Source organism: Crocuta crocuta, unplaced genomic scaffold (assembly GCF_008692635.1).
Source record: "Crocuta crocuta isolate KB4526 unplaced genomic scaffold, BGI_CrCroc_1.0 scaffold180, whole genome shotgun sequence".
NCBI lineage: Eukaryota > Metazoa > Chordata > Mammalia > Carnivora > Hyaenidae > Crocuta > Crocuta crocuta.
This window is the reverse complement of record NW_027527549.1, coordinates 3,314,420-3,337,751: the sequence shown is the minus strand read 5'-3', so window position 1 is coordinate 3,337,751 and position 23,332 is coordinate 3,314,420. Positions and strand designations below refer to the sequence as shown.

At 54.8% G+C, this 23,332-nt stretch overlaps 1 protein-coding gene across 2 annotated transcripts in view; it reads left to right on the top strand.

Moving 5' to 3' along the window:
* Nucleotides 1–23,332, top strand: part of IGSF3 (immunoglobulin superfamily member 3) — a 90,533-nt gene extending 67,201 nt beyond the window's left edge. For both annotated transcript variants that reach the window (XM_077767261.1, XM_077767255.1), the window contains 4 exons: nt 10,899–11,309; nt 14,366–14,773; nt 18,066–18,539; nt 20,211–23,332. In XM_077767261.1, coding sequence (XP_077623387.1) covers nt 10,899–11,309; nt 14,366–14,773; nt 18,066–18,539; nt 20,211–20,461 — 1,544 coding nt within the window. In that variant the 3' untranslated portion in view covers nt 20,462–23,332. The remainder of the gene's footprint in view (nt 1–10,898; nt 11,310–14,365; nt 14,774–18,065; nt 18,540–20,210) is intronic.

The following is a 23,332-nucleotide window of genomic DNA, read 5'->3' as shown; positions in this document are numbered from 1 at the left end:
GGGAAGGGGGGCCCCCCGGGACGCGGGGTGGGGGGCGGGTGGAGGCGCCCGGCATTCGGTTGTGGGGGAGGCAGGCGCACACGTAGAGCTCCTGACAGGGTCGCTTTCATTTCCTAGCTTTGTATGTAGCTCGAGAAATTTCCATCCCATAGGTAGCCGCCAGAATCCGGTGCTCTTGTCTTGATTGACGGTCAGGGTTAGCGTCTTACTGTGTGTTTTCCCTCTGGTTTTTGTGTTGTTGCCTTTGAACCATTTGAGGGTGAGTTGCAAGACTCCGGGCTGTTCCTCCCCAGCACTTCCATGTGCATCTCGTAGGAACGAGGGCAGGCTCCTGTCCGGCCACAACGCGACACCGTCTCACCCCCTGGGAGTTCCCCACAATGACGGATGTTACCAGCACTTCCCCCGTTGTCCCAATAATGTCTTTGGTCGCGATTTTTGTCTTCCAAACCAGGATCCATCAGGGATCACAGGCTGATTTTACTGGTCCTGTCTTTTTAGACTGGTCTCTTGACTTCACGTCGTCTCCTGTAATCCTCTCCTCTGCAGGGGGGAGGAGGCACCGTTGTCCCCCTGCCCTGTGTCAGGTGCTGAGGGTGCTTAGATCAGCCGTTCACAGCCACCCCAGGCAGCATCAAGTGGCTAGCCCGACGTCACGTGGCTGGTAAATGGCAGAGCGGGGGTTTGAACCCTTCTCTGTCTGTCTCCCGGGCTGATTCTGTGACCCAGGCCCTGGCCTCCTGCACTGAGCTTGAGCTCCCTTCCCCCACAGAGGCAAGTTTCCCACAGCAAGTGAGGCCACTTGCCTGGTCAGGGGGATGCCCTGCACCCACTGCTTCACGGGGTCCTTTTCCTGATGTGGGGGAGGGGTCAGGTGTGTGTGCTTTGAGGGGCTCCCCGGGTCCCTCCCCTCTCCTGCTTGGGGGGAAGCAGCTGTAAGGTGGAGCCAGGCTGCCTGGCATCCCTGCCGTTGCCGGACACCTGACCAGGACCGTGCGGGCAGCCATGCAGCCAAGGGTGGGTTGGATGAGAGGTGGCTTTGCAAGAGGTTTTTCTGACTTTGCGACCCACCCGCTTTGCAAAGATGGTTTGCACACCTTCCAAAGAGGACCCCTCTGCCTTCTCACGGCCACGGCTACTACCCGTCCTGGTCTGCTCCAGCGTGTGAGATGGTCCCAGTGTTGTTTTCAGCGACATGAGGTCACAGGGGGGTCTTGTCTGAGTTTACCCTTGGCCTCTTCTAACCCCATAAAAAGCCCTCTTTTGTAGGTCCCTGGGTGGCTCAGTCGGTAGAGTGTCTGACTCTTGATGTAGCCTCGGGTCACGATTCAGAGTCCTGGGATGGAGCCCCACACCGGGCTCCATGCTGAGCATGGAGCCTGCTTAAGATCCTCTCTCTCTTTCTCTCTCTGCCTCTGCCCCTCTCCCCGGCTTGCATACTCTCTCTCTAAAATAAAATAAACATTTAGAAATTAAAAAGAAAAATACTGTTCTGTACCACAGTTTGGAACAAGCAAACTGTATAAATGATTGACCATTCCTTGGCCAGTTAGAGCCTGAGCCTGGGCAAGTGGAAGCTTAGGGGAGTGGCTGTGCTGCTTAAGTGGATTTGGGGGTTAATGGAGGGTTAGGCAGGGACCCCATTTTGTGTGACCCCTTGTTGTGGAAATGCCTAGGGACACACTTGCCCGCCTTACCAACTAGGACATTCTGATCATAATTGTGCGTTCTGTGGTCTCCCCTGGCCCTCAAGGTCGGTGTTGTTAGCCATGGAGCCCATCACATGGCTCTGCAGCTGTAGAAAGGTAGAGTTCGTGCTGACCCCAGGACCTTGCCTGACATTGCCTTTTTGAATCGATTCCGAACTCCTGCTTGTTTCCATTCTTGGCACATGTAAGGGAAGGCTAAGGACTTAGCTCATCAGAGGTGCCAGTTATTTGGATTCTGGTTAATTTATGGTGTTACCAAAGAGAATAAGGGGGGGAGGGGAGAAATGTGTGAAGTCACCTCTTGGGTGCCTGGCTTTGTGCTTAGCACTTATGTTCTTAAAAAGTCCTCCAACAGAGAAATGACATACGTGTCCGTGTCCTCATCAGGGTGTTCCGAGGCTCCCGTTGCTTCGGAGGCTCCGTAGCAGCAAACCGGCTTGTCAGGCGGAAGGCTGAGGTTGCAGCTGCTGCTGGGCCTCGGGCTCCCTGACTTCCAGATGTCACACCACGTCATTCCCCCGGGGTGGGAAATGTAGCCGGAGGGTAGGCAGCAGAGGGCTGTCTCCACGTCTCTGTGGCTTACGCTGAATCGGTCTGTTTTCCACCGCTGAGCGAGAGGGAACAGCAGTGGCGTGGGAGGCCCGGGAACGGCTGTTTTCTGCGTGGCCTCTGCTCAGAGGTGAGCGGTAATGCACTTTCGAGGCCCCCTGGAGGCTGCAGAGAGCCTGGTGGGCGCTGCCACCGCCCAGGGAGTGGCTGGGACTCGAAGGAGAGTTCATTCCTCTTAAGTGTTACATTCTCTCCTTTATTAAATATTTATGCACTTAGCACTTCTTGTTTTCCAAAGAGCTTCGTGCTTGTGTTTACTTTCCTCTCCCACACTCGGGTTGGTCCTGTGCTTCCGTGGGGGGAACGTAGAGGTAGAAGATGCCAGAGGGCTGGCTGTGTCAGACACTTGGCGTTGTGGTCCCATTTGGTCCGCACCGCCACCCTGGGAGGAAGATCCTGCTTTCCCATCTTATAAATGGAGTCGCTGCCGGGGGGGGCGCCTGGGTGGCTGAGTCGGTTGAGCGTCCGACTTTGGCTCAAGTCATGATCTCGAAGTCCGTGGGTTTGAGCCCTGGGCTGGGGTTTTTTGCTGACAGCCCAGAGCCTGGAACCTGCTTCAGATTCTGTGTCCCCTCCCTGCCTCTCTCTGCTCCTACCCCGCTCACACTCTGTCTCTCTCTGTCTGAAAAATGAGTAAACATTAGATAAAAATTTTAATAAATGGAGTAACTGAGGCTCATAAAGGTTCTGACTCCCAAGTCAAATGGGTGGCGAGCGGAAAGCCGGGATTTGAACCCAGGTGCACCTTGTTAAAAAGCAGAAGGGTTGGATGAGAGGGAGACTTTGACTCTTTTGAAGGCCAGATAGTGAGAGATTATAGGTTTTGCATTCTCTTACAGGCTCCTTTATAGGAGTTTCTCTTGGTAGATGGTGAGCACAGATGAGACCCAGCCCGGGTGGCTGTAGTAGTGTGAACAGTAGCACCGATGTAGCGGCGAACAGTTATCGAGTGTTCTCATGTGTCCGTCTCCATCCTGAGTGCTGATACGCAACAGCTTACTTGGTTCTTACCTAACCCGTGCAACATGGTGAGGGGGTGCTTTTCACCCCATTAATAGACGAGGACACCGACACAGAAGTTAAATAAATTATCCAGTGATCCCTAACATGCGTCAAAAGCAAGATTCAAAGCCAGACAGGCAGTCTGGTTCCAGAATCCAAGCTCTTAATTTTATCATATGACATGTTTTCTGGACCATGATGATGTGTTTTGTTTCTCCTCAGAATCCTCTTTGGTACCAGGTACTTTTATTTGATCTCTCCTCTCTCTGGCTTACCGTCCTTGATTTCCTGATGCCCTTTAGCGGGCACTTAAATTTGTTTTTTTAAGTTGGGGTCATAAGGAACCCGTAGACAGTCCAGTTTGCTAAATGGTGTAGGGGTGTGTCATTTATGCCTCGCCTAACCCCCCTGTTTTTTCAGGCCTCTGCCACCAGATGGCTCTTAAGGCTTGGGGATACCAGAGCTCAAATCCAGTGCTGGCTTCTCTTCTTTCTCCCCTCCCTCCATTCCTTGCCCCTCATAACATGGCTTCTTATTCTTGCTCTTACCCCCCACCCGCGGCCCCCCACCCTCTTTTAGGAATATTTTGTCGAACATTCTTACTCCAACAGAATCTGAGAGAAACCCAGGGAGTGTTGGCTCTGTCACGCTGGTCCATTTATCAGCCTTTAACTGCTGATGTCATCTGCTCCCAGAGGGCTCTGTGTGGGCTGTGTCCCTGGACCGGTCCCTGCCCGGGCCACCTGCTGACCTGACCACATCACAGGTATTTGATTCATTAAAATCTCGGGCTGGATGGCCCAGTCCATTGTGGATCTATCACTGACCTTTTTTTTTTACCTACTTCCTGTTCCATCTGCACATCCCCAAGGAGGCCTCCAGGGAATGCCCTCACTCTCACTTTGTTGGTTTAGCTTAGCCTGACTCCCCATTGATCACAGAGCGTGACCCCCCAAGGGCCACTTAGGCGGGACTTTAAGGCCGCTCGGCACAGTCGATTCTGCACTCTTAATCCATTCTTTTCTCTTTTAATTTCGAAGCATCGCTTTGCTTTCCCTCTGATTCTCTTCAGCATCAAAAACACCCTCCAATTACACATCCCTAAATACCGAAGCAATAAGGGAAATGTCAGCACTCATTTTCCAAACGTTTACGACCCTCTCCTGGTCTGGCTCTTCAATATTGCACATTCAGATTGACAAAGCAATAAACAGGCTTCTAGAAGGACAGCCTCCTGTGGAGAAAGCTGACTTGTCAGCGGGGTACTCTGCTGGGATTTACTGATGGGTAGTCAGGATGAATATTTAATACCCCGTGGATGCTGCCAAATCCGGTTTCTCCAATTTCTTATTGCTGACCTGGCAGATTAGGCGAGCCGAGGGCTTTTTCTTTGACTTGCCTGGGTCCAGGGCATGTGAACCATGGCTGTCCTTGTCACAGTCTGATAAGTGACAGGCTGCCTCATCCCAAGTGGGACTGGCCTCTACCTTCTTCCCAGAGAAGCTGGGGTTCTCCTCCCACACCAGGCGCCTGAGGCTTCTGCTTGCTGAGTGCTCAGAGCGGCTGAGTGTGAATGCAGAAGTGCCTGGAGGAGTCCCCGGCACCCACCGCCGAGTCCTCAAGACTCGTTGTCATGGTGACACCTGGTGGACCCATCGGCAGGCCCCATAGAAAGGGTCACGGCTTTGCAGACAGTTGAGACTGGGCACATCTGGGTTACTGTGAATTAGCTGCTCCTGCTTCTGAACTTCTGCTACTTTCTCTTTGCTCTTCCCTCCCGCTGCCATCGGCAAGCGTGTTTGAGCACCTACTGTGTGCTGGTTTCTGTGCCGGCCGCTGTGGCTGCAGGTGTGGTGCGTTCCAGTCCCTGCCCGGCAGGCCATCCTGAGGCCTGGAGGATGGAAGCACAGGGACGTTTCCGGCTCGAGACAGCGTGCACAGAGAACACCATGGACGGAGGAAGTAGCATGCTTGTTTGGCTGTGACTGAAGTCTACGACCAGGGAGGGGTTTGTGCCCAGGTGTGTTGGCAAGAGCCAGGGGAGCCGCTTCTAAATGTTTTTTAATGTTTATTCATTTTTGAGAGACAGAGACAGAGCTTGAGTGGGGGAAGCACAGAGAGAGAGACACACACACAGAATCTGAAGCAGGCTTCGGGCTCCAAGCTGTCAGGACAGAGCCCAGCGAGGGGCTCGAACCCATGAGCCGTGAGATCATGACCTGAGCCGAAGTCGGATGCTTAATTGACTGAGCCCCCAGGCGCCCTCTAGGTGACCCCCTTTTATACACAGAAGCTTGGAGAGTCACCATATGAGATGGATAAAAGCAGGGACACAGCAGGCTGCCTGGGTTTGAATCCCGTCTCTACCACTGGTCAGCGGTGTGACCTTGAGCAAGCCTCTATAACATTGGGGTTGATGATACTTATTCCCTAGGTCTCGTGGGGAGCAAATAGTTGGCATTTATGAAGTGCTTAGAGTAGTGCTCGGCATATAGAAAGGATTGCATACATTTGTTAAATAAGAAACTGAACAATTCTAAATGGAGCAATTAGGAGTTCCGGTCATGCTCAGACCATGTGCATCTTTTGGTAGCAATCTAGAATAGTCCCTTTACTATTCCTAGACCGTATAACATTCCTACTCATGTAATCTTTAAAAGTTGTTACAGTGCCCCAAATTGTGGAATAGAGGGTGAGTTTTTGAGAAGGTGGTTCGTACACAACGACACGTTGTAACGTGGCCGTGTACAGGGCCATCGCCCTGGGCAGAGGCACTGCTGCTCTGTCTCTATACACACCAACCAACCGTCAGGCCCCCCAGCGCAAGGGGCGCTGCTGTCCCGGACAGGGCGCCCCAGATCCTGAGCGACTCTACAGCAGTGCTGAGCACAGCAAAGGAAGACCCTTCCAGCATCAACGCCAGGAAAAAAGTGTGGAGATAGTAAAACGAAAGTAGGTTCTGGGCTCAGAGTTGTCACCCATATGACTGTCCTTTGAAAGTCATGCAGGATCCAAGGTAGAGGCTTGGTGCACGGAGCCATCCTGGACGTGGCTTTACATCTGTCGCTGGCTCGTGTCCATTAAATGTGACTAGAGCCCCTGCCCAGTCCATGTGACCAGGAAAGACCTCCCCATGGGTTTACACGGTGTCCTTGGGACCTGGCTGCCCTGTTGACAATGGCTGTCAGGGGGCTGTTGCTTGGCTGTGAGCAACATGCTCCTGTTTGCAGCTTAGGAAGTTCTGCCTGGTGGGGGCTGAGGCTGGAGGCAGGGAGGCTGGGATGGAGGCCACATGTAAGGTTGACACAGATTCTAGGGGCTCAGATGGGGCTTGACCACGGGGAGAAGAAGACGGGGTCGTAGGATATGCCTACTTGATCGGCAGGTGCTTTTGCTGTCCCCGCTGAGAAGGGTGGGACACGCACCCCCATCGTCTTCCCTTCTTGGCTGACTTGGGTCTCACAAGTTGACACATGTCTGCTGTCCAGCCGTGGACGCCTTCCTGCCTCACATTACTGATCGTTGTCACATGTCTTTAATACAGAGCAGCGTCTTCCTTTCTTCCTCGCCCCCCACCCCCACCGCCTGTGTTTCCTTACCTGTCCCCTCTGGCCTCTGCTCACCCCCCTGCGTAGAAACCGCTGCTCCCGGGCTTCCCTGTGGCCTCCTCGTCTCCACACCTGCGGTTCTCGCTCTTAGTGTCCCCGGGCTCCACTGGCGGCTCATGAAACTGCAGGCTGCTGGGCCTCCCCTGTGGCGTGTGAGACTCAGCGTCCCAGCAAGTCGCCCGGTGATGCCGGTGCCTGCCGCAAGGCCACGGGGGGCGCCCCGAGAGCCACGGGTGGTGGCGATCTCGCGCACCCCCCAGGCCCCTTGCGCCGCCTTCCGTACGGGCTGCTTGCCCTGCCCTGAAAATGGTGCACAGGGAAGTTCTCACCGGGGCCCCCCTCCTGTGCCTGGGGAGCACCTACCTGTTCTCTTGTTCCTCAGGGCCGAGCTCAGATGTCACAAACTTTTCAAAGTGTGCTGTCCCTCCTGTCAGTCAGGATCGGCTGGCTATTCCATATCTCCAAGACAAGATTAATCGTGTATTTACTCAATCATCCATGTGTTAATATGTTTAGCAAATGCTTGGGCCGCAGTCCCTGCCCTTTAGGTCATTCTGTAGAAAGAGAAAGGCCTTTAAAAAATGAAACTCAGGGCGCCCGAGTGGCTCCGTTGGTTGAGCGTCTGACTCCTGATTCCGGTGTGGGTCATGATCTCCTGGTTGTGACATTGAGCCCCGTGTCGGGCTCTGTGCTGAACACGGCATCTGCTGAAGGTTCTCTCTCTCTCCCTCTGCCCTTCTCGCCTGCTCGCCTGCTTTATCTCTCTCTCTCCAAAATAAAAACAAAAAAGATGTTTTAATTAGCAACTCTTAACTGGCTGTAAGGAAATCCTTTACTGGTGGAAGTTCTGTGCACGGAGCATGCATACAAAGCGAATCCGCAGAATGGGTAGGTTGGCCGGTGAAGGGCCAGCCCTTCCGTGCTGAGTTCCTCGGTCCTTCTGATGCCTCTCATCTGTCACCACCTGGTCCTTGCCGTAACCTGGCCTCTCCTAGAACCCAAAGCACACGATTCCGCTTGAGAAGCGGCCCAGGAAGGGAAGTCTCCAGATGCAGAAAGAAAGGGACCTTCCCTCAAACAGGGCCCAGCTCGCCCAGCCCTGGGAGCCTGAGGTGTCCCCGGAGGCGGTGTGGGTGACAGGGTGTGACTGGAGCCTGTGCTGGTGCAGGGACCTCTCCCCCAATCCTCTCTTCCTGACCCTTCCTCCTGATCACTCACTATTGGGGATTCACCACGCCTCGTCCCCCACATCTTTCCTTTTCCACCTCTGCGTTATTGCCTCTCCAAATCCACTCCTCACAGGGCCACGTCCAGGATTTCTCAGGTGTTAAGGTGTATAGGAATCACCCAGGGATCTTGTCAAAGGCAGATTCTGAGCCTGTGGGTTGGGGTCTGGGAGGCTGCATTTCTGACAAGTTCCCGGGTGGCTCTGATGCTACTGGTCCAGGGGCTGTACGTTTAGTACCAAGTCTGCTGGTCCGACTGTTCTCGATCACCTGCTGAGCTTGGAACGTGGGGCCAAACCCAGGGACCAACAAGAGTCAGAAAGAGTGAGAATGGAGCGCATGTTTCCGATCCAGCAGGCCCTGTGCTAAACTCTCTGTAGGCCATCGAGTGTAACCTGTACAGCACTCCGTGAGGTGCTAGCATGATGCAGACGCACATTCCTGCGGGCCATGAGGGCGCCCGCACCCTCTCTCGCCCCTGAGGAGGAGGGTGGTACCCACAGACAGCCTGCACACCACCCAGGGCGCTCCTGGACAGGAGCTGGCGGATCTTCCTAATTAGTCGTGGGGGCTGCCGTCTCCCCTGGGCTTCGGGGAAGGTCCCCCCTGCCCTTGAGATGCGGGAGGAAATTCAGGGCGTAGAACAGGAGCTGACCCCTCCTGCCCCACCTGTCAGGCAGGCCCCACATTTCAAAAATGCCTCTCTTTCAAGCTTTTCAACACTTCACAATATTTTGACATGAGAAGGAGAGGGGGGAAAAATGGCAGTGCTTTGAAAGATTTCTCTTCTTTGGATCCTGGCTCTGGGACCATGTGACCCAACTGAAGCTTAGTCATAGGATTCCAGTTTAACATATGCAGTTACTATAGCAATTGAGGTTTCCTTAGTAACCCTTGCAAAAATAATCCGGCCCCAATTAATAATACATTTTCAAGCTCTTTCTACCCTGCACCGAACAGCCCAGTTTTCTTGGACAAGCACCAGATAATTCAGGTGGTATCATTTGTGCTGATAGAGATATCATTTGCATGCGGTGAATTGGGCTGGAAAGGAATGAAAAGGGAGCTGGGTGTTCCGAGGATCGTAGGAATCCAATCCGAGAAGCCGGCTGGCCAAAGCCCACGTGCCTCTGGTTTGCAGAGCTTGGAGGCTTCCTGGTATTACTGGTAAATCCTGCCCCAGATGCCCTGTGTGCCCTGGAGGACTGTGTGTTTGAAGGAGGGAGAAGGCAGGAGACTGGGCTCGTTCACCAAAAAAAAAAAAAAAAAAGAGAGAGAGAGTGAAGAAACTAGAAGGGGGGGCCGTGGGACATGGGATTCCTCTCATATTGGTGCCTTCTTGATGGCCTGAGAAGGTCTGTGGGAAGGTGAGTTCGGCAGTCCTTTGCGAAGAGCACCACTTGATTCACCGCTGAGCAGTTACTTGTCCTTAGAGTTGCTTTTGTCACAGTGGCGTTGGGCTTCAGGCCCTGCCATCCCTTCGCTCGTTGACTCCTCTCTGCCACCCAGAACGTTTGTGCATGACCAGGGCGTCCAGGGGACGGTCTGGGGTTTTCAGAAATTTGAGTTGGGGTGTGAAAAGATGCTTCACTGACTGCGCCCCAGGAGTAAGTCGGAGTTCCATCTTTTTCTTTTTTAGAAAACGTTTCCAGTACTGAGGGTGGTGGGTAGGGGAAGCAGAGCCCAGCATGATAAGGATGGAGTGGGTATGATCCTAGATGACCTATATAGGCTATATTTCATCCGACCTTGGCTTCCTGCCACCTCCGATGCGAGCGTAGTCGTGAATTCGCAGGTAGGGTGGCGCTCCGCTGCCCTCCCTTCTGGTTTTGGCGAGGGGAAGGACGCTGGAGTCAGCTCCGTTCTGTCCCATTGCTCTCTTCTCAGCCCAGCCCCTGTCTCTCTGCCCCCAGGGATCTCACCCCAGCAACCTGCCACCCTGTTTCTATGACATGCTCTGCCCCACGTATCCCAGCAGACGTGGACTGAGTGCTTTTCCATAGCCCCCGTGCTGTGCCAGGCTCTGGGGGGTGCAGCGATGGGAACGTCCACGAGGCAGGCCGGTGGTGTTCCCCAGGGTATCCTTAGCACTTATCAGCACCAGGAGGACCACGCTCTAAATATTTGCAGACTGGAAGGGAAAAGCTTGATTGATCTCTACCAAAGGGGCGCACAGAGGCTAGGGTGGAAAATACCAGAAGATATGAAGAAGATGCTGGTGCCAGCTCAGAGAGGGGCTGCTGGCCCAGTAGGATGAGACGGAAGGAGAGGGCACAGAAGGGGCAGGGGGTGGGGCGGAGAGGGTGGGAAGAAGCAGAAAGGACTGCTGAGCAGAGACCAGAGCTCAGGGAGGGGGTGGGGGCGCTGGAGGGGTGAGTCTTGGAGATGAGTGCGGACAGTTGGGCAAGACCAGATCCTGGAGGGACTTGGTACTGTGAAAAGGAATTTTTTCCCCCTTTATGAGCTGTAAGCAGTTGGGAGCCATTGAACTTCCTAGGCAGGGAGATGATTGGGCAGATCTGAGTTTCAGCCCAGTCCCTGGAGGCTGTGTGCCGATGAGGGAGCTGGGAGGAGACAGGTGGAGGGGTGCTGGGGTAAAACTGGCTCCGTGCAGCCTCCCTCGCACGGAGCCCTGCTCCTAAGGAAGCTCATCCGCGGCTGCTGCAGGTGAGGCTGGGGATGGGCTGCCTTCCTGGACGGGCGTGTGTGGTGACCCTACTCACACCCCCCCTCCCCCTTTGCAGTGACGAAGCTGCAGGTGAGCAAGTCGAAGAGGACCCTCACCCTGGTGGAAAACAGGCCCATCCAGCTGAACTGCTCAGTCAAGTCCCAGACCAGCCCCAACTCCCACTTTGCGGTGCTCTGGTACGTGCATAAGCCGTCGGATGCCGATGGGAAGCTCATCCTGAAAACCACGCACAGCTCCGCCTTCGAGTTCGGCACCTACGCCGAGGAGGAGGGCCTGAGACCCAGGCTGCAGTTCGAGAGGCACGCATCCGGGGGCCTGTTCAGCCTCACCGTGCAACGGGCCGAGGTCAGTGACAGTGGCAGCTACTACTGCCACGTGGAGGAGTGGCTGCTGAGCCCCAACTATGCATGGTACAAGCTGGCCGAGGAGGTTTCGGGGCGCACAGAAGTCACTGTGAAGCAGCCAGGTGAGGACGTAGGGGGAGGGTGTGGCCGGCTTGGGGTTTAGTGCTGGGAGACTGCCTGGGGCCAACGGGACTCCGGGGGTCCACGCTGGGTGTGGGTGCGGGTGCAGGGCCCTGCCTGGGGGTGATGGGGCTCCGGGGGGTCCACGCTGCATGTGGGTGCAGGTGCGGGGACAGTCATCCTGGCGGACTACAGGCTGCCCACTCTGCCTGCAGTGTGTCTTGGTGCCGGGGGCAAACCCAGGAAAGTGTCCTTGACTCTGCTCTTCTGGACATCATCCTTCTCACCAGGAAGAGGCCTGAGGGGCGGATGTGCTGACCAAGAGGTGGCGAGGCGGGGTCCCTGGCGGCCCCTGGGCCTCCTGGTTGTGCAGGTCGCACCTTGCAGCTCAGGCTGGGCCAGCTCCGTAGCCAGCATTCTGGCCCAGAGCGCACTTTTCTGGTCTCCGACCTCGGCTTCCCCTTTCTGTCTTACCTCCCATTTCAGCTCAGGGAGGAGCCCTCCCCGTCTCCAAAGCGGACCGCCCCTCGGCCCCCTCTCAGAGCCTGTGGGTGCAGCCCCCCTCATTCCACAGCCTGACAGGTGGGGGCCGGCACGTGACCTCTGCCGGAACATTCCGGGGAGGAAGCGCTTACTGCCGCCGTAGCCCTCATGGTCGGAAAACCCGCTCCGTGTAATTTCCCTCCAGGTTTAGATCTGCCCCTGGAACAGCCCAGGATGACTTTGGGTCATATGTTTTCACATGTGAGAGGTGCCCCCATCAGGCTCCCTCTCCCCTTGTTAAAGGGCTCTCAGCCCCACCTGATGTGACCTTAAGCTCCCTCTCCATCCCTCATTTCTGCCTGGCCTATAATTTGTCGTCACTGCCTGCCCTTCCTGACGGGCGGGGGGAGCTACCCCAGGTCCCATCTCTGGGCATTTGTTTATTTATATGCTTGTCCTCTCCTGCCGCTTCTTCAGTGTCTCCCCCAGCCCCAAGACTTCAGTCAACATCACCTCCAGGAAGCCTTCCCTGCTTTCTCCCATATTGCCAGAGGTTCCTTTTTCCTTAGAAAATACCCAGCATCATAATTATTTGTTTGCATTTCTTTTCTACTCTAAGCACTTTGAGGACAGGGCTATGTCTTTGTATTTTCAGTCGCCAGTATGGTGCCTTTCATAAATAGTGATTGAATAAGGAACAGATAGTTACTTTCCTGGAACAGCCCAGGGCCTTCATAGTCCCTGTTCTCTTAGTCTGGAACAGGTTGACCATAGATCTTCATTTATGTGTTATATATACGGTGTGTGTGTGTGTGTGTGTGTGTGTGTGTGTGTGTGTACTCTTTACCTTTCTGTTCCCCTGGCTTGTCCCCCAGAAAGCTGCAATAAACGTGTGTTCAGACAGCACAGGGACCAGATGCAGAGGCCCGGCCGTGGCCTGGCCCGAGCTGTGTGCAGTGGGGCTGGCCCCCTCTTTTCCCTCTGGATGTTGTATTGCTGAGGCTGCCCCAGCGCTAATTGTCACCCCCTCCCGGTGGCACTTTCGGGAACCCTGGCCTGCTGGTGTATCGCAGAGGAAGCTCTGGCCTGTGCGGTCCCTCTTGGTGTTTCCAGAGACCCCAGGCCAGTCACCGGGGCTTTTGAAAACTGGCGTTTGTCATTTGGCCCACGTAGGTTTCTTTTAGGTTTCTGTTCTTCCTGTCTGTTTTCAGTTCTGATCACTTTCTCTGGTGGGAGGACATGATCCCCTCCCCCTGCCCACCAGAAGTGCCGTCCTATGCCTTCACTTGTTTGTGCAGAAACTGAGAGAATCTCAGTGGATCCTAAATTTATTGAGGGAATTTCCCCATCTGAGCCTACAGACTCACAGCGAGCTACTGGGGCAATACGGGTGTTTGTCAAAACCCATGTAGGGAGATCTCTGTGGGGAAGATTCACGCCATAAATAGAAAACTCACAAGACCCTGATTAAAACAACCCGTTCCTCCTTTTTGGTTGAGAGTTTTCGTTTCTTTGTTTTTTCTTCCCTTGTTTCCCCTTCTTTCTCTATACTCCACTCCTCCTTTTCCCCTGCCTCTCTCTCTTTTTTTTTTCCTGATGAGAAAAAATATGCTTCTAGAGCTTTTGGAAAACACAAAGAAGAAAATAATCTTTCAACCCAGAGACAAGTAGAGTTAACACACACACACGTATGTGTATGTTTATATTCTGAGGACACTGGTTATTTAAAATAGTTTTTCAGTTATTCTTAATTTTTGACCTTTTAGTTCCAAAGGGTATTGCCTCATGTCATAAAATACTCGGGCCGTTTTGAAATGTAAAAAGTAAGAACTGATGGTGTGTGGCCCTAAGGTCCTTCTCCGGGTGCTTTGGCGGTTCTGTAGCTGTTTGATCCCTCTGGTCCAGACAGACTCAGTAGGACCTTGTAGGAAGTGACACGCGCGTCATCCGAGCGTGCCGTCACTGATGACTCTCTCTGCAGAGGAGGATCTGATCGGCTGAGTCGTCCACTCGCTTGGTGCCACCAGTTTCGGGCTTTTCTTTACTGATGTCAGATCAGTTCTGTCCCCACCTCGAGAGGAAACCCGAGATAGTAAGGACCACAGTCCCTGAGGCCAACTCGGGGACGTATTTAAACTGCTTCCTCTGCGGTCCTTTGGTGGTGGACAGTGCGGCTTATTCTAGCCATCGTGCGGTCAGTTTTTTAAAATGTGCTCTTGGCTTGAAAGGGGGTCTCAGCATGCCCTTTCCTGCCTGTCCCTTCCCAGCCACCCCTCTGGGCCGTACGCTTATGGTCTGCTGTCAGTGGAGGTGGAGTCATCCCAGGCTCGTGCTGGCCCTCCTCTGTGCCCCCGAATCAGCGAGGTCCACACTGGGGGGACAGCTGTGCCATGAACTTCCGGCAGTCCGGGCCCCCGGATGCACGATCCAGGAACTTGCTGTGTTGAGGGCGCCCCACCCGGGAAGGGGGTTGTGCCCATCGAGAGGGGAGGGCACCCTTGACCTGTGCTCGCGAAGGGCACTCACGGGCGCCTGTTGCTCCCCGCTGCTCACATGCCCTTTCCCGTCTTTCCAGACAGCCGCCTGAGGCTCAGCCAAGCGCAGGGGAACCTGTCGGTCCTGGAGACGCAGCAGGTGCAGCTGGAGTGCGTGGTCCTGAACCGCACCAGCGCGGCCTCCCAGCTCGTGGTGGAGTGGTTCGTGTGGAAACCCAACCACCCGGAGCGGGAGACCGTGGCCCGCCTGAGCCGCGACGCCACCTTCCACTACGGAGAGCAGGCAGCCAAGAACAACCTGTGGGGGCGGCTGCACCTGGAGAGCCCCTCGGCCGGCGTCTACCGCCTCTTCATCCAGAACGTGGCCGTGCAGGACAGCGGGGCCTACAGCTGCCGCGTCGAGGAGTGGCTGCCCAGCCCCGGTGGCGTGTGGTACAAGCGGGCCGAGGACACTGCTGGCCAGATGGCCGTCACCGTCACACGGCCAGGTGAGGGTTAACGTCCCTGGGGCCGTCACCGCCTTGGGCCTTCCCCCTGTGAGCTCCGGGTTTTGTGCGCTGCACAAAACGCGTGTATTAATACATCACTTGCAGCTAAATATATGCGCGCATACGTTTTGCATCTACAGCTGACTCAGATCCTACCGCCCCCATGAATGGGAAGTTGCACATCTGGCTTCGGCCCCAGGTGATCCTGTTTCTTGACTCGAGTAACGTTTTTCACTTATTTCAGAACGTAGAAGAGTTTCTTTTTAAAGAATACGTTCGCATTCAGGAGGCGGCGGATATGCAAAACTTTTGAACCAGTAGCCACACGGCTCAAAAGCTGAAGCTCGTAGGTCGTCAGTGGAAAGGAGTTGATGCATGTGCTTTAGCTAGAAAAGGATGAAATTCAGCGTCTCACTTCCCAATCGCTGTGTTGGTGTCGATGGCTATTCTGTGTGGCTTCCCTCGTCCTTATTTATGTTCCCAAAGTGCCTACGTGCACGTAATTCCTCGGTGTAATTCTGGCTACACATTCAAACCCCTCCTGAAAGCAGAGGTGAGCAGGATTCCTGTGTCCTCTGCAACATCACCTCCTCGTTTATCCAAATCAGAGCGAAAAGTCTGTCCCCCCTGCCCCCCGCTCCCAGAGGACGTGGGCAGGAATGAACTCTGTGGCCTGTGTGAGTGCTCGGTCTTGTTCCTGTTCGCCGTCTGTTGGGCGCATTCGTCGCATTCCCGCGTCTCAGTAGAGTGGCGCTCCGGGTCGGCAGGGCACTGGGGCCTCACAGCTGTGCCCGCCCCGTGGTCACGGAACCACTTCAGGAGAGACTGTGCCCTTCGTTATAGCAAAGGGCATTACCTCACCGCTCTGCGTCTTGCCCAAGCTGGACGAGAAATCACCTCTGTGTCGAATTACTCATTTCCCACGAGCTTTTCTGTTTTTCTTTCCACCTGGCGTGGAAACAGCTGCATGTCTTCTTACGAAGGTACATTTGTAGAGGCGCAGCATTGGGGCGCCCTTCTTCCCAGCACTCACCCATTCTCACGTGACCACACCAGGGCTCCAGGTGGCATGGAGGACAGACGTTTCTGGGCCGTCTGCCACCTTCCAGCCTTACGTACGGGCAGAGGCTGAAGCCCACACAGGGAGACGGCTTGGCCTCTCCTAGAAGGGGACAGACACGGGCAAATTAGTAGACAGTCGTGTTAGAGGGAGGAGGGGAGGGCATGGCAAGTGGGCATGGGTTTCCTTCGAAACACATGCATTGAGCCATCATCAGGCACGCGAAGGGACCAGGACATTTACATGAAAATGTAAATGCCAGGGCGCCTGGGGGGCTCAGTCGGTTAAGCTACCAGTTCTTGGTTTCAGTCAGGTCATGATCTCACGGTTCTTGAATTCAGACCCCTGTGCAGTGCGGAGCCTGCTTGGGATTCTCTCCCTCCCTCTCTTTGTCTGCTCCTCCCCCGCTCAGGCTCTCTCTCTCTCTCGCTCTCTTTTTCAAAATAAATAAACTTAAAAATTTAAACGTTTATGTTGTTAGCATTCAGATGAGAGGAAAGCAAAGGGAGAGAAGGTGGGGAAGAGGCCCTTCTGGGGAGCTGCATGTCCAGTGGTCTCTGCCATCTTGCCATGTGGGTGCATTGGACCCCGGTGGTCAGCCGCTGGTAGCTTTAGGACGCAGCTCGGTAGGCTGTGCAGGGCGAAGGTGCCCTTGGCTGCCCCTTAACCTGCAGTATTTCTCTCCGATGCCTTGGGGGTTACAGTCCTCCCTGACCTGGAAGGATAAGCCGACACTCGAGGGAGTGGGAGTTGTCTCTGATGGGATATTCTCCCCCTGCCGCCATCTTGCCTCCCGGGGCATTCTCCCCCATGGGTGCCGGGCCGAGGCGCCCTTCCCCCCGCCAGTACCCAGGTCCTGAGTTCTCAGTGCCAGCGATACACACCCAGATTCCAGATGGGGGGGTGCGGGGCCTTGGCAGGGCCCCACAAAGGTGGGGGCATCACACCTCTGTGATCACCTGTGAGCAACATCAGGCCAGTGCATTGAAAGCCTAGGACAGTACTTGGGAAGCGCTCCTCGTTGATCTTCATCCAAGCAGAATCCGAGTTGGCATCTTTACTTTTGTTGCTGTTACGTTAGCATCTTTTTGTGAGCACTTCCTAAGCAGAGCCAAACAGGCAGGTTAGGAGGTAGGGAATGGATTATTTGTTGAGGATCTGGCCCGGAGAGCCAAAAAAGGGGGGCGCAGCAAAGCAAAGGAAGAGATTCTAGCTGCCCAGTGGTGTCTGCGAAGGCTGACTCACCTGCTTGGGGACCTCTCTGTGGCTGCTCTGTGTCTTTCCCATCTCTGTTGGGAGATGCTGTCCGTCCTCAAGGCGGTCGGTGCTCAAGGCGAGGGCCCCTTCCAGGTCTGTCGTCTGTGGCTGGGCTTCAGTCCGTGGAGAATACTTCCCTCCTCGGGTTCCCTGGGGCATAGGTTGTCTGCATGCACACAGTTTAAACTCCAGAACCGCTGAAGGGCAAATCCATCATCCAGGCTTGCCATCACAAACTAGTGCAAACTTGGTGGTTTAAAACAACAAAAACGGATTGCACAGCGGTTGTGGAGGCTGGAGGCCTAGAAGCAGATTGTCAGCAGGACCAGGCCACCCCTGAAGTTTCTAGCTTGCCTCTTCCACCTTCTCTGTGGTCCCAAGTGTCCCCCGGCTCATGGCTGCGTTGCCCCGGTCTCCACCTTGTGTTCGCATGGACTACTCTCCATGTGTCCCCCCTCCTTCTCCTCAGGACACTGGTCACTGCATGTAGGGCCCACCCTCAACCCGGTATGCATTCGTTACACCTGCAAAGACCTTATTTCCGATTAAGGTCACATTGTCAGCTTCCAGGTGGGTGTGCATCTTGGGCGGGAGGGACCCTTCAGCCACTGCAAGAGGTTACAGTGAAAGGAAGTGTCCCTTCCTCCCCGGATTCCCATTAGCGGCCACGTTTACCCACCTCTCGTGAATTCTTCCGCAGATATTTTCTGCAAAAGTAAACAAATCCACGTGTCCAAATAAAACATACTGTCTGCCGCATACAGTGGCGCCGGGGTGCACAGCTCTTCTGTACCCGGGCAGTCTTTCCCGATTCCTTGCATGTTTCTGCCACGTAGGACCTACCTTACTCCCCCCAACAGGTGTATCCTATATCCCCATGGTACTGGAATATACTTAGGGAGGGACACGCGGGTTGTTTGGAGCAGAGAAATTAAAACACGCTTTTCTGCCTCTTTTGCCCCTCGCCTCCCCCAGACGCCGCCCTGCAGGTGGACACGGTGGTCCCCAATGCCACGGTGTCCGAGAAGGCAGCCTTCCAGCTCGACTGCAGCATCGTGTCTCGATCAAGTCAGGACTCGCGCTTTGCCGTGGCCTGGTACTCTCTGAGGACTAAAGCCGGAGGGGAGAGGGACGGGCCTGGCCTGGGAGAGCAGGAGGAGGGGGATGGGGGCGACGAGGAGGAAGGAGAGGACCTCACAGAGCGGACGGCCCTGCTGAGCGTGGGCCCAGATGCCGTCTTCGGCCCAGAAGGCGGCCCCTGGGAGGGCCGGCTTCGCTTCCAGAGGCTGTCGCCCTTGCTCTACCGGCTCACTGTGCTGCACGCGAGCCCCCGCGACACGGGGAACTACTCGTGCCGTGTGGAGGAGTGGCTGCCCAGCCCTCAGAAGGAGTGGTACCGGCTGACGGAGGAGGAGTCGGCCCCCATCGGCATCCATGTCCTGGACACAAGTGAGTGGTCCCCCGGTTACAGGGGATGGTGTCCCCGTTGAGCCCAGCGGTCTGGAAGAATGAAATCAGAGCGTGACTCTGACTCTGGCTCAATAAGCAGTTTTCCCACCTGTGCCTGGCATCTCAGCCTTGACACACCGGTTCCTATACTTGACCCTTGACTGCCCATGTGGGTAGGAATTAAGGTCACAACATGCGGCAGTCACCTTGAGTTCCACCAGGTTCTACTTCAGTGAGCGTTCGTTATCCAAGAGTACTGTTAGGTGTTACCATGTCCCTCCGTAGCCAGCTACCATGTTTCAGACTCCCGAGGAGAGAAACGAAGCCTGAGCACAGTCACTGTTCTCGGCTCATGTGTATCTTGGAGGCTGACTTTGAGGTTCAGGTGACGTTGCACGGTCTGTGGGGAAAACCGGCTAGAAGGGCAGTGATGCCGCAGGGGGTCTGGAAGGACCTGCCCACGAGCTCTCTTAGTCCAGAGGACGCAGACTTCCCACCGGGTTATGGCCCTCCGTTGGAAGAGACCGGAGGAAATAATGGCCGACCTGAATACCTTGCTCTAGCGGGGGTCTCTGTCAGTTGCTTTTTGCCAAAGGGTGGGAGGGCACAGCCCACCGGAGGTGGTGTTTGTTACAGTAGAATTAGCCTGGAACGCAGAGAGGCAACATCTGCTAGATTCTGCTAGAAACTGTAGAACATTTTACCAGGTGATTTTGATTGGAATGTTTGAGCCTCATCAGCCTTTTCTTTTCTTTGACTCCCTCCTGTTGATTAGACACAACCACATGAAATTGAGATTTTGCGAAGTCAGAAGTGGGTTTTGAGTTTTCTTAATCATACTGATGGCGACAGCTGTGCAGTAGAAAAGACTGCAGAGAAAAGCCTACATCCGACTCAGACCCCTGACGATCTCCTGGAGGACCCAAAAGTACAGGGGAAGGTGTTTAGACCCATCTGCCCGCTGCAGATGCCCCTATTTATTAAGTCATGGAACATGGAGGTCAGCCAGCAGCCTGATTTTCCAGAGAAAATGCAGGCTCCCAGGGGTTGGGCCTCTGCTCAGGCCTTGTGGGTCTGGGGCGTGGGGCGTAGGGGGCCAGTTTTCACCCTCTTCCGTATCCAGGAATGACTAGCACTGAACTCTACGCAGCCACAGACATGCCTGCGGACACGTGCGAATGGTCCGTAATGGCATTTCAGTTGATACCGTGAGTCAATGCTAACGTTACTCAAGTAAGCGTCATTTCTGATAAACCTGCTCTGAGAAGCTGGCGGGGAGCAAATGTGTTACATCCCAGAGAAGGACCCTCGGCGCAGAGCTCGGCACAGAGCTCGGTGCAGAGGGGTGTGGGAGGCACCACCTGGCGGGAGGTGCGGGTCTCTGTGGAGGCAGCTTCCTCATCTAGATGTAGCTGGGCTCACGGTCACTAGACTCCATTTCGTCACATGGCTTTCCAGGCCATGGTACTGGCTCCTGGTGGGACACGGGGGCATTGCCTTGTATGAACTTCCGGCCGTGACCTGAGGGGTGCTGCTGTGAGAACAAGGCGACAAGGGGGTCCCCACTTGTAGCAGCAGCAAGGAAGGACAGGGTGGGGGTAGCATTTCAGGTAGGCTGGGCCAAGGCCGCCGTCCAGGCTCGCTGCCCTCACGGTCTGCCCTCTGTTTCAGGTTCCAGCCTGCAGTCTGTCATCTGCTCCAACGACGCGCTCTTCTACTTCGTCTTCTTCTACCCTTTCCCCATCTTCGGCATCCTCATCATCACCATCCTGCTGGTGCGCTTCAAGAGCCGGAACTCCAGCAAGAGCTCCGACGGGAAGAACGGGGTGCCCCTGCTGTGGATCAAAGAGCCGCACCTCAACTACTCCCCCACATGCCTGGAGCCCCCTGTGCTCAGTATCCACCCGGGAGCCATAGACTAAGGGGACCGTCGCGGACGTCAGCTGCAGAGGAGCTGACGCGCTCCCTTCCTGCCTCTTGCTCTGTGATCGGACGGCGGGCGGGCAACGCCGCCGTGACTCCGGAGTGTTCTCTGGGCGCAGAACAGCCAGACTAGAGACTCGTCTCCAGTCCCGGGTCGTCACAGAGACGGACTGCCTCTAGGTGGCAGTCGTGGCTGGTTATAGCTGTCTTGAAGCAGATGATGTCTTTATCCTGCAGTTAGGCTTCTCGTTTTCGTTTTTGATAACGTAGTGAGTAGCTCCAGATGTCACATCTACTCGCTGAATTTATATTGTATTCTCAGATGGATGTGACAGGGGTTCTTAGTCTTTGTAAGGGGCTCTTTTCAGGTCCCTTCGGCTCACCCTGTTTGGATTCCGTAACGTGGCGAACGAGTGTCCGGTAACACCCCGCCGATGGCACAAGGGAGGGCGAACTCTTTGGTGCCAAGGAATCGCTTCCAGGCCCCCTCGTTTCTGCATACTTGAAAATGCCCCCCATGGATCAGAAACGCCCAAACATTTTCTACTTTCTTAACGAGACTTGAAAATTACGCGTCACGTGGGCCCAATTTGTATCTTGTCTTTTCCCGCAGCCAGAGTTGTTGGAACCGCTTTGTAGTCAAGATGAAAGCGTTGAATTTCGCCTCAAAGAACTTTGTACGTACAGGGGGAGCCTGTGTAACCCCATTCGATAGACGGAGCCCGACCACATTGTCGGGGAGGCAGAGACACGGGCTTCATGCCAACCTTGCCAAAAAAATTTACAAAAATAAAAAAAATTTTTAAAAAGCCCACAACTCTGTCGGAGAACAAGTCGAAAGCCCCGAACAGCACACACTTTTGCCATCGCGGCTGCTGACTTTCAGATCAAAGCTGAGGATCAGTGGCGGAAGGAAACAGGCTAGTTGATGGCCTGATGTATTTCGCGGGCGCAGCCCCGAGCTGGTAACTGTGAGCGGGTGGGCTTCTATTTCAAGGTGCTTTGCCAAACTCTTCATGGGAAGCGGCCAGGGAGCCTGGAAAGGGGGCGGTGCTGAGCTGAACACGCAGGGCCCACCGCAGTCACTGTATGCCTGAGGGCACGGGGCTGGGCGACCCTGTGTTCCCCCAGGGGTCAGCCAGCACAGGGAGGGCAGCAGTTTCCAGAGTCTGGAAGTCGGAGACCAGGGCAGAAATCGCTGCCACCCTGGAGATGCGAAGACTTGGGCTTTTCTTATTCCTCCCAACTAGATTTCCCTCAAAGGCAACGACATCCTTCTTACTCACCCTTTCTCTCCCCAAGTGTCTCACTGCCGTCAGAATATGTCTCTGGGAGAGGTCCAGACACAGCCCTCTCTCACCCTTGCAGACCGCCTGGTCTCAGCGGAAAGTCCCCACGTGCCAGTGTGGGCTTTTGCCATTCCTCTTCCTAGATCTTGTGTGTGATGGTAGGTGACTTGGTTGTTCATGGTTATGGTGGCTGTTTGTTCGGATGCCCATTGAAGCCCAACAAGGCCAGGGTCGCCCTGTTCGTTTATGCTGTGAGCAAGACGTTCAGCCCCCCCGCCCCCACTGCCAGCCCCATTGCTCACCCCATGGGAGAAGTGTGGGTGCCCTGGCTCTCCTATATTTTGCTGGCCAAGAGTGCCACCTCTGTTCTGGGAACTCGCATCTCGAATCCCAAGGGGACAACTTGTTTAGAAAAAGCCACCAGGGATTCCAGAGCGAGGTCGAAGCAGAAGGGTTGTCTGTTCTGAGGCGGAACAGACTCCATGGGGGAGGCCGTGCTGGGGGTGCTGGGGGTGCCCTGCATGTACAGATGCTTTGCTGTGCAGCAGCCGCGGTGATGCAAGGTGACCCCAGGCTTATGTAGACCCGCCCATGAGCGTGCTGTCCTGTGAGCCCCTGTGTAGGCACAGACACCTCCATCCCCAACGTGCTCATTTCCATTTACCATGTGTGCTGCAGCCACGCTTTGCAGGGGTGGGTCAGTCGGCCCAGGGGCAAGGGGAGAAGGCAGTCCTTTGCCCCATTTCTTCATTTCAGGCGCCTGGGCTTGCTGTGGGCACCTGGCCCCTGCCTTGTGGCCCAAGCCGGTGAGGGAAGATGACTGAGACTTTCCTCGGCCTGAAGGGAAACACACGGGGTGGGGTTGGGGGTGGGGCAGAACGGAGTGTGTGACTCCTGCAAGCAGAGCTTGCTCCCAGGTATAGAAAAGTAGATAATGCACGCAATTAAATAGGTGAAGCGGTTGCAAGAAGTTTGAAAGGAAGAAAAGAACCCGAAGCCAGTATTTTAGTAATTTTTTCCCCCTGTGTATTTTTCTGTTGGGCTGGGGGATAACATCAAAGGGTGAGCTTTTCAGATCCCACTCCCCCCACCTCCTTTGGCCATTTCTATGGAAATGTGGTGTCAGATGAGGGGTAATGGTGCCCTCCAGTGGCTGGGAGACCTCATCGCACATGGCCAGCTGGATCTGGGGGGGTTGGGGAGAGGGGGGCGCTGGACCAGGAGAGGAAAACTGCCAACTGGTTCTCTGGACTTACCAACGGCTACAATGTTGCATTGGCAAAAAACTACACTGTGCGAGGCCCATTCCAGGACATGGATATGACCACACCCTCTTTCATCAGGGTGCTGCTGTAGCAGGTTTTCACATTCTTTTCAAACAATGGTTTCTCTGCGTTTATCGTTGAAAAAAACAGATGGGGTAAGAAAACTACCCGTGCATGATGTAGAGAGCTGTTGATTGGTTTTTGTTTGTTTGTTTTTTTAAAGGAAAACTCTTTGTAAAATGTTGCACTAAAATGTTTTATATACACTTCAGAGACCTGTAGTAAATTATGTTGAAAATATGGCTGTTTACAGTTA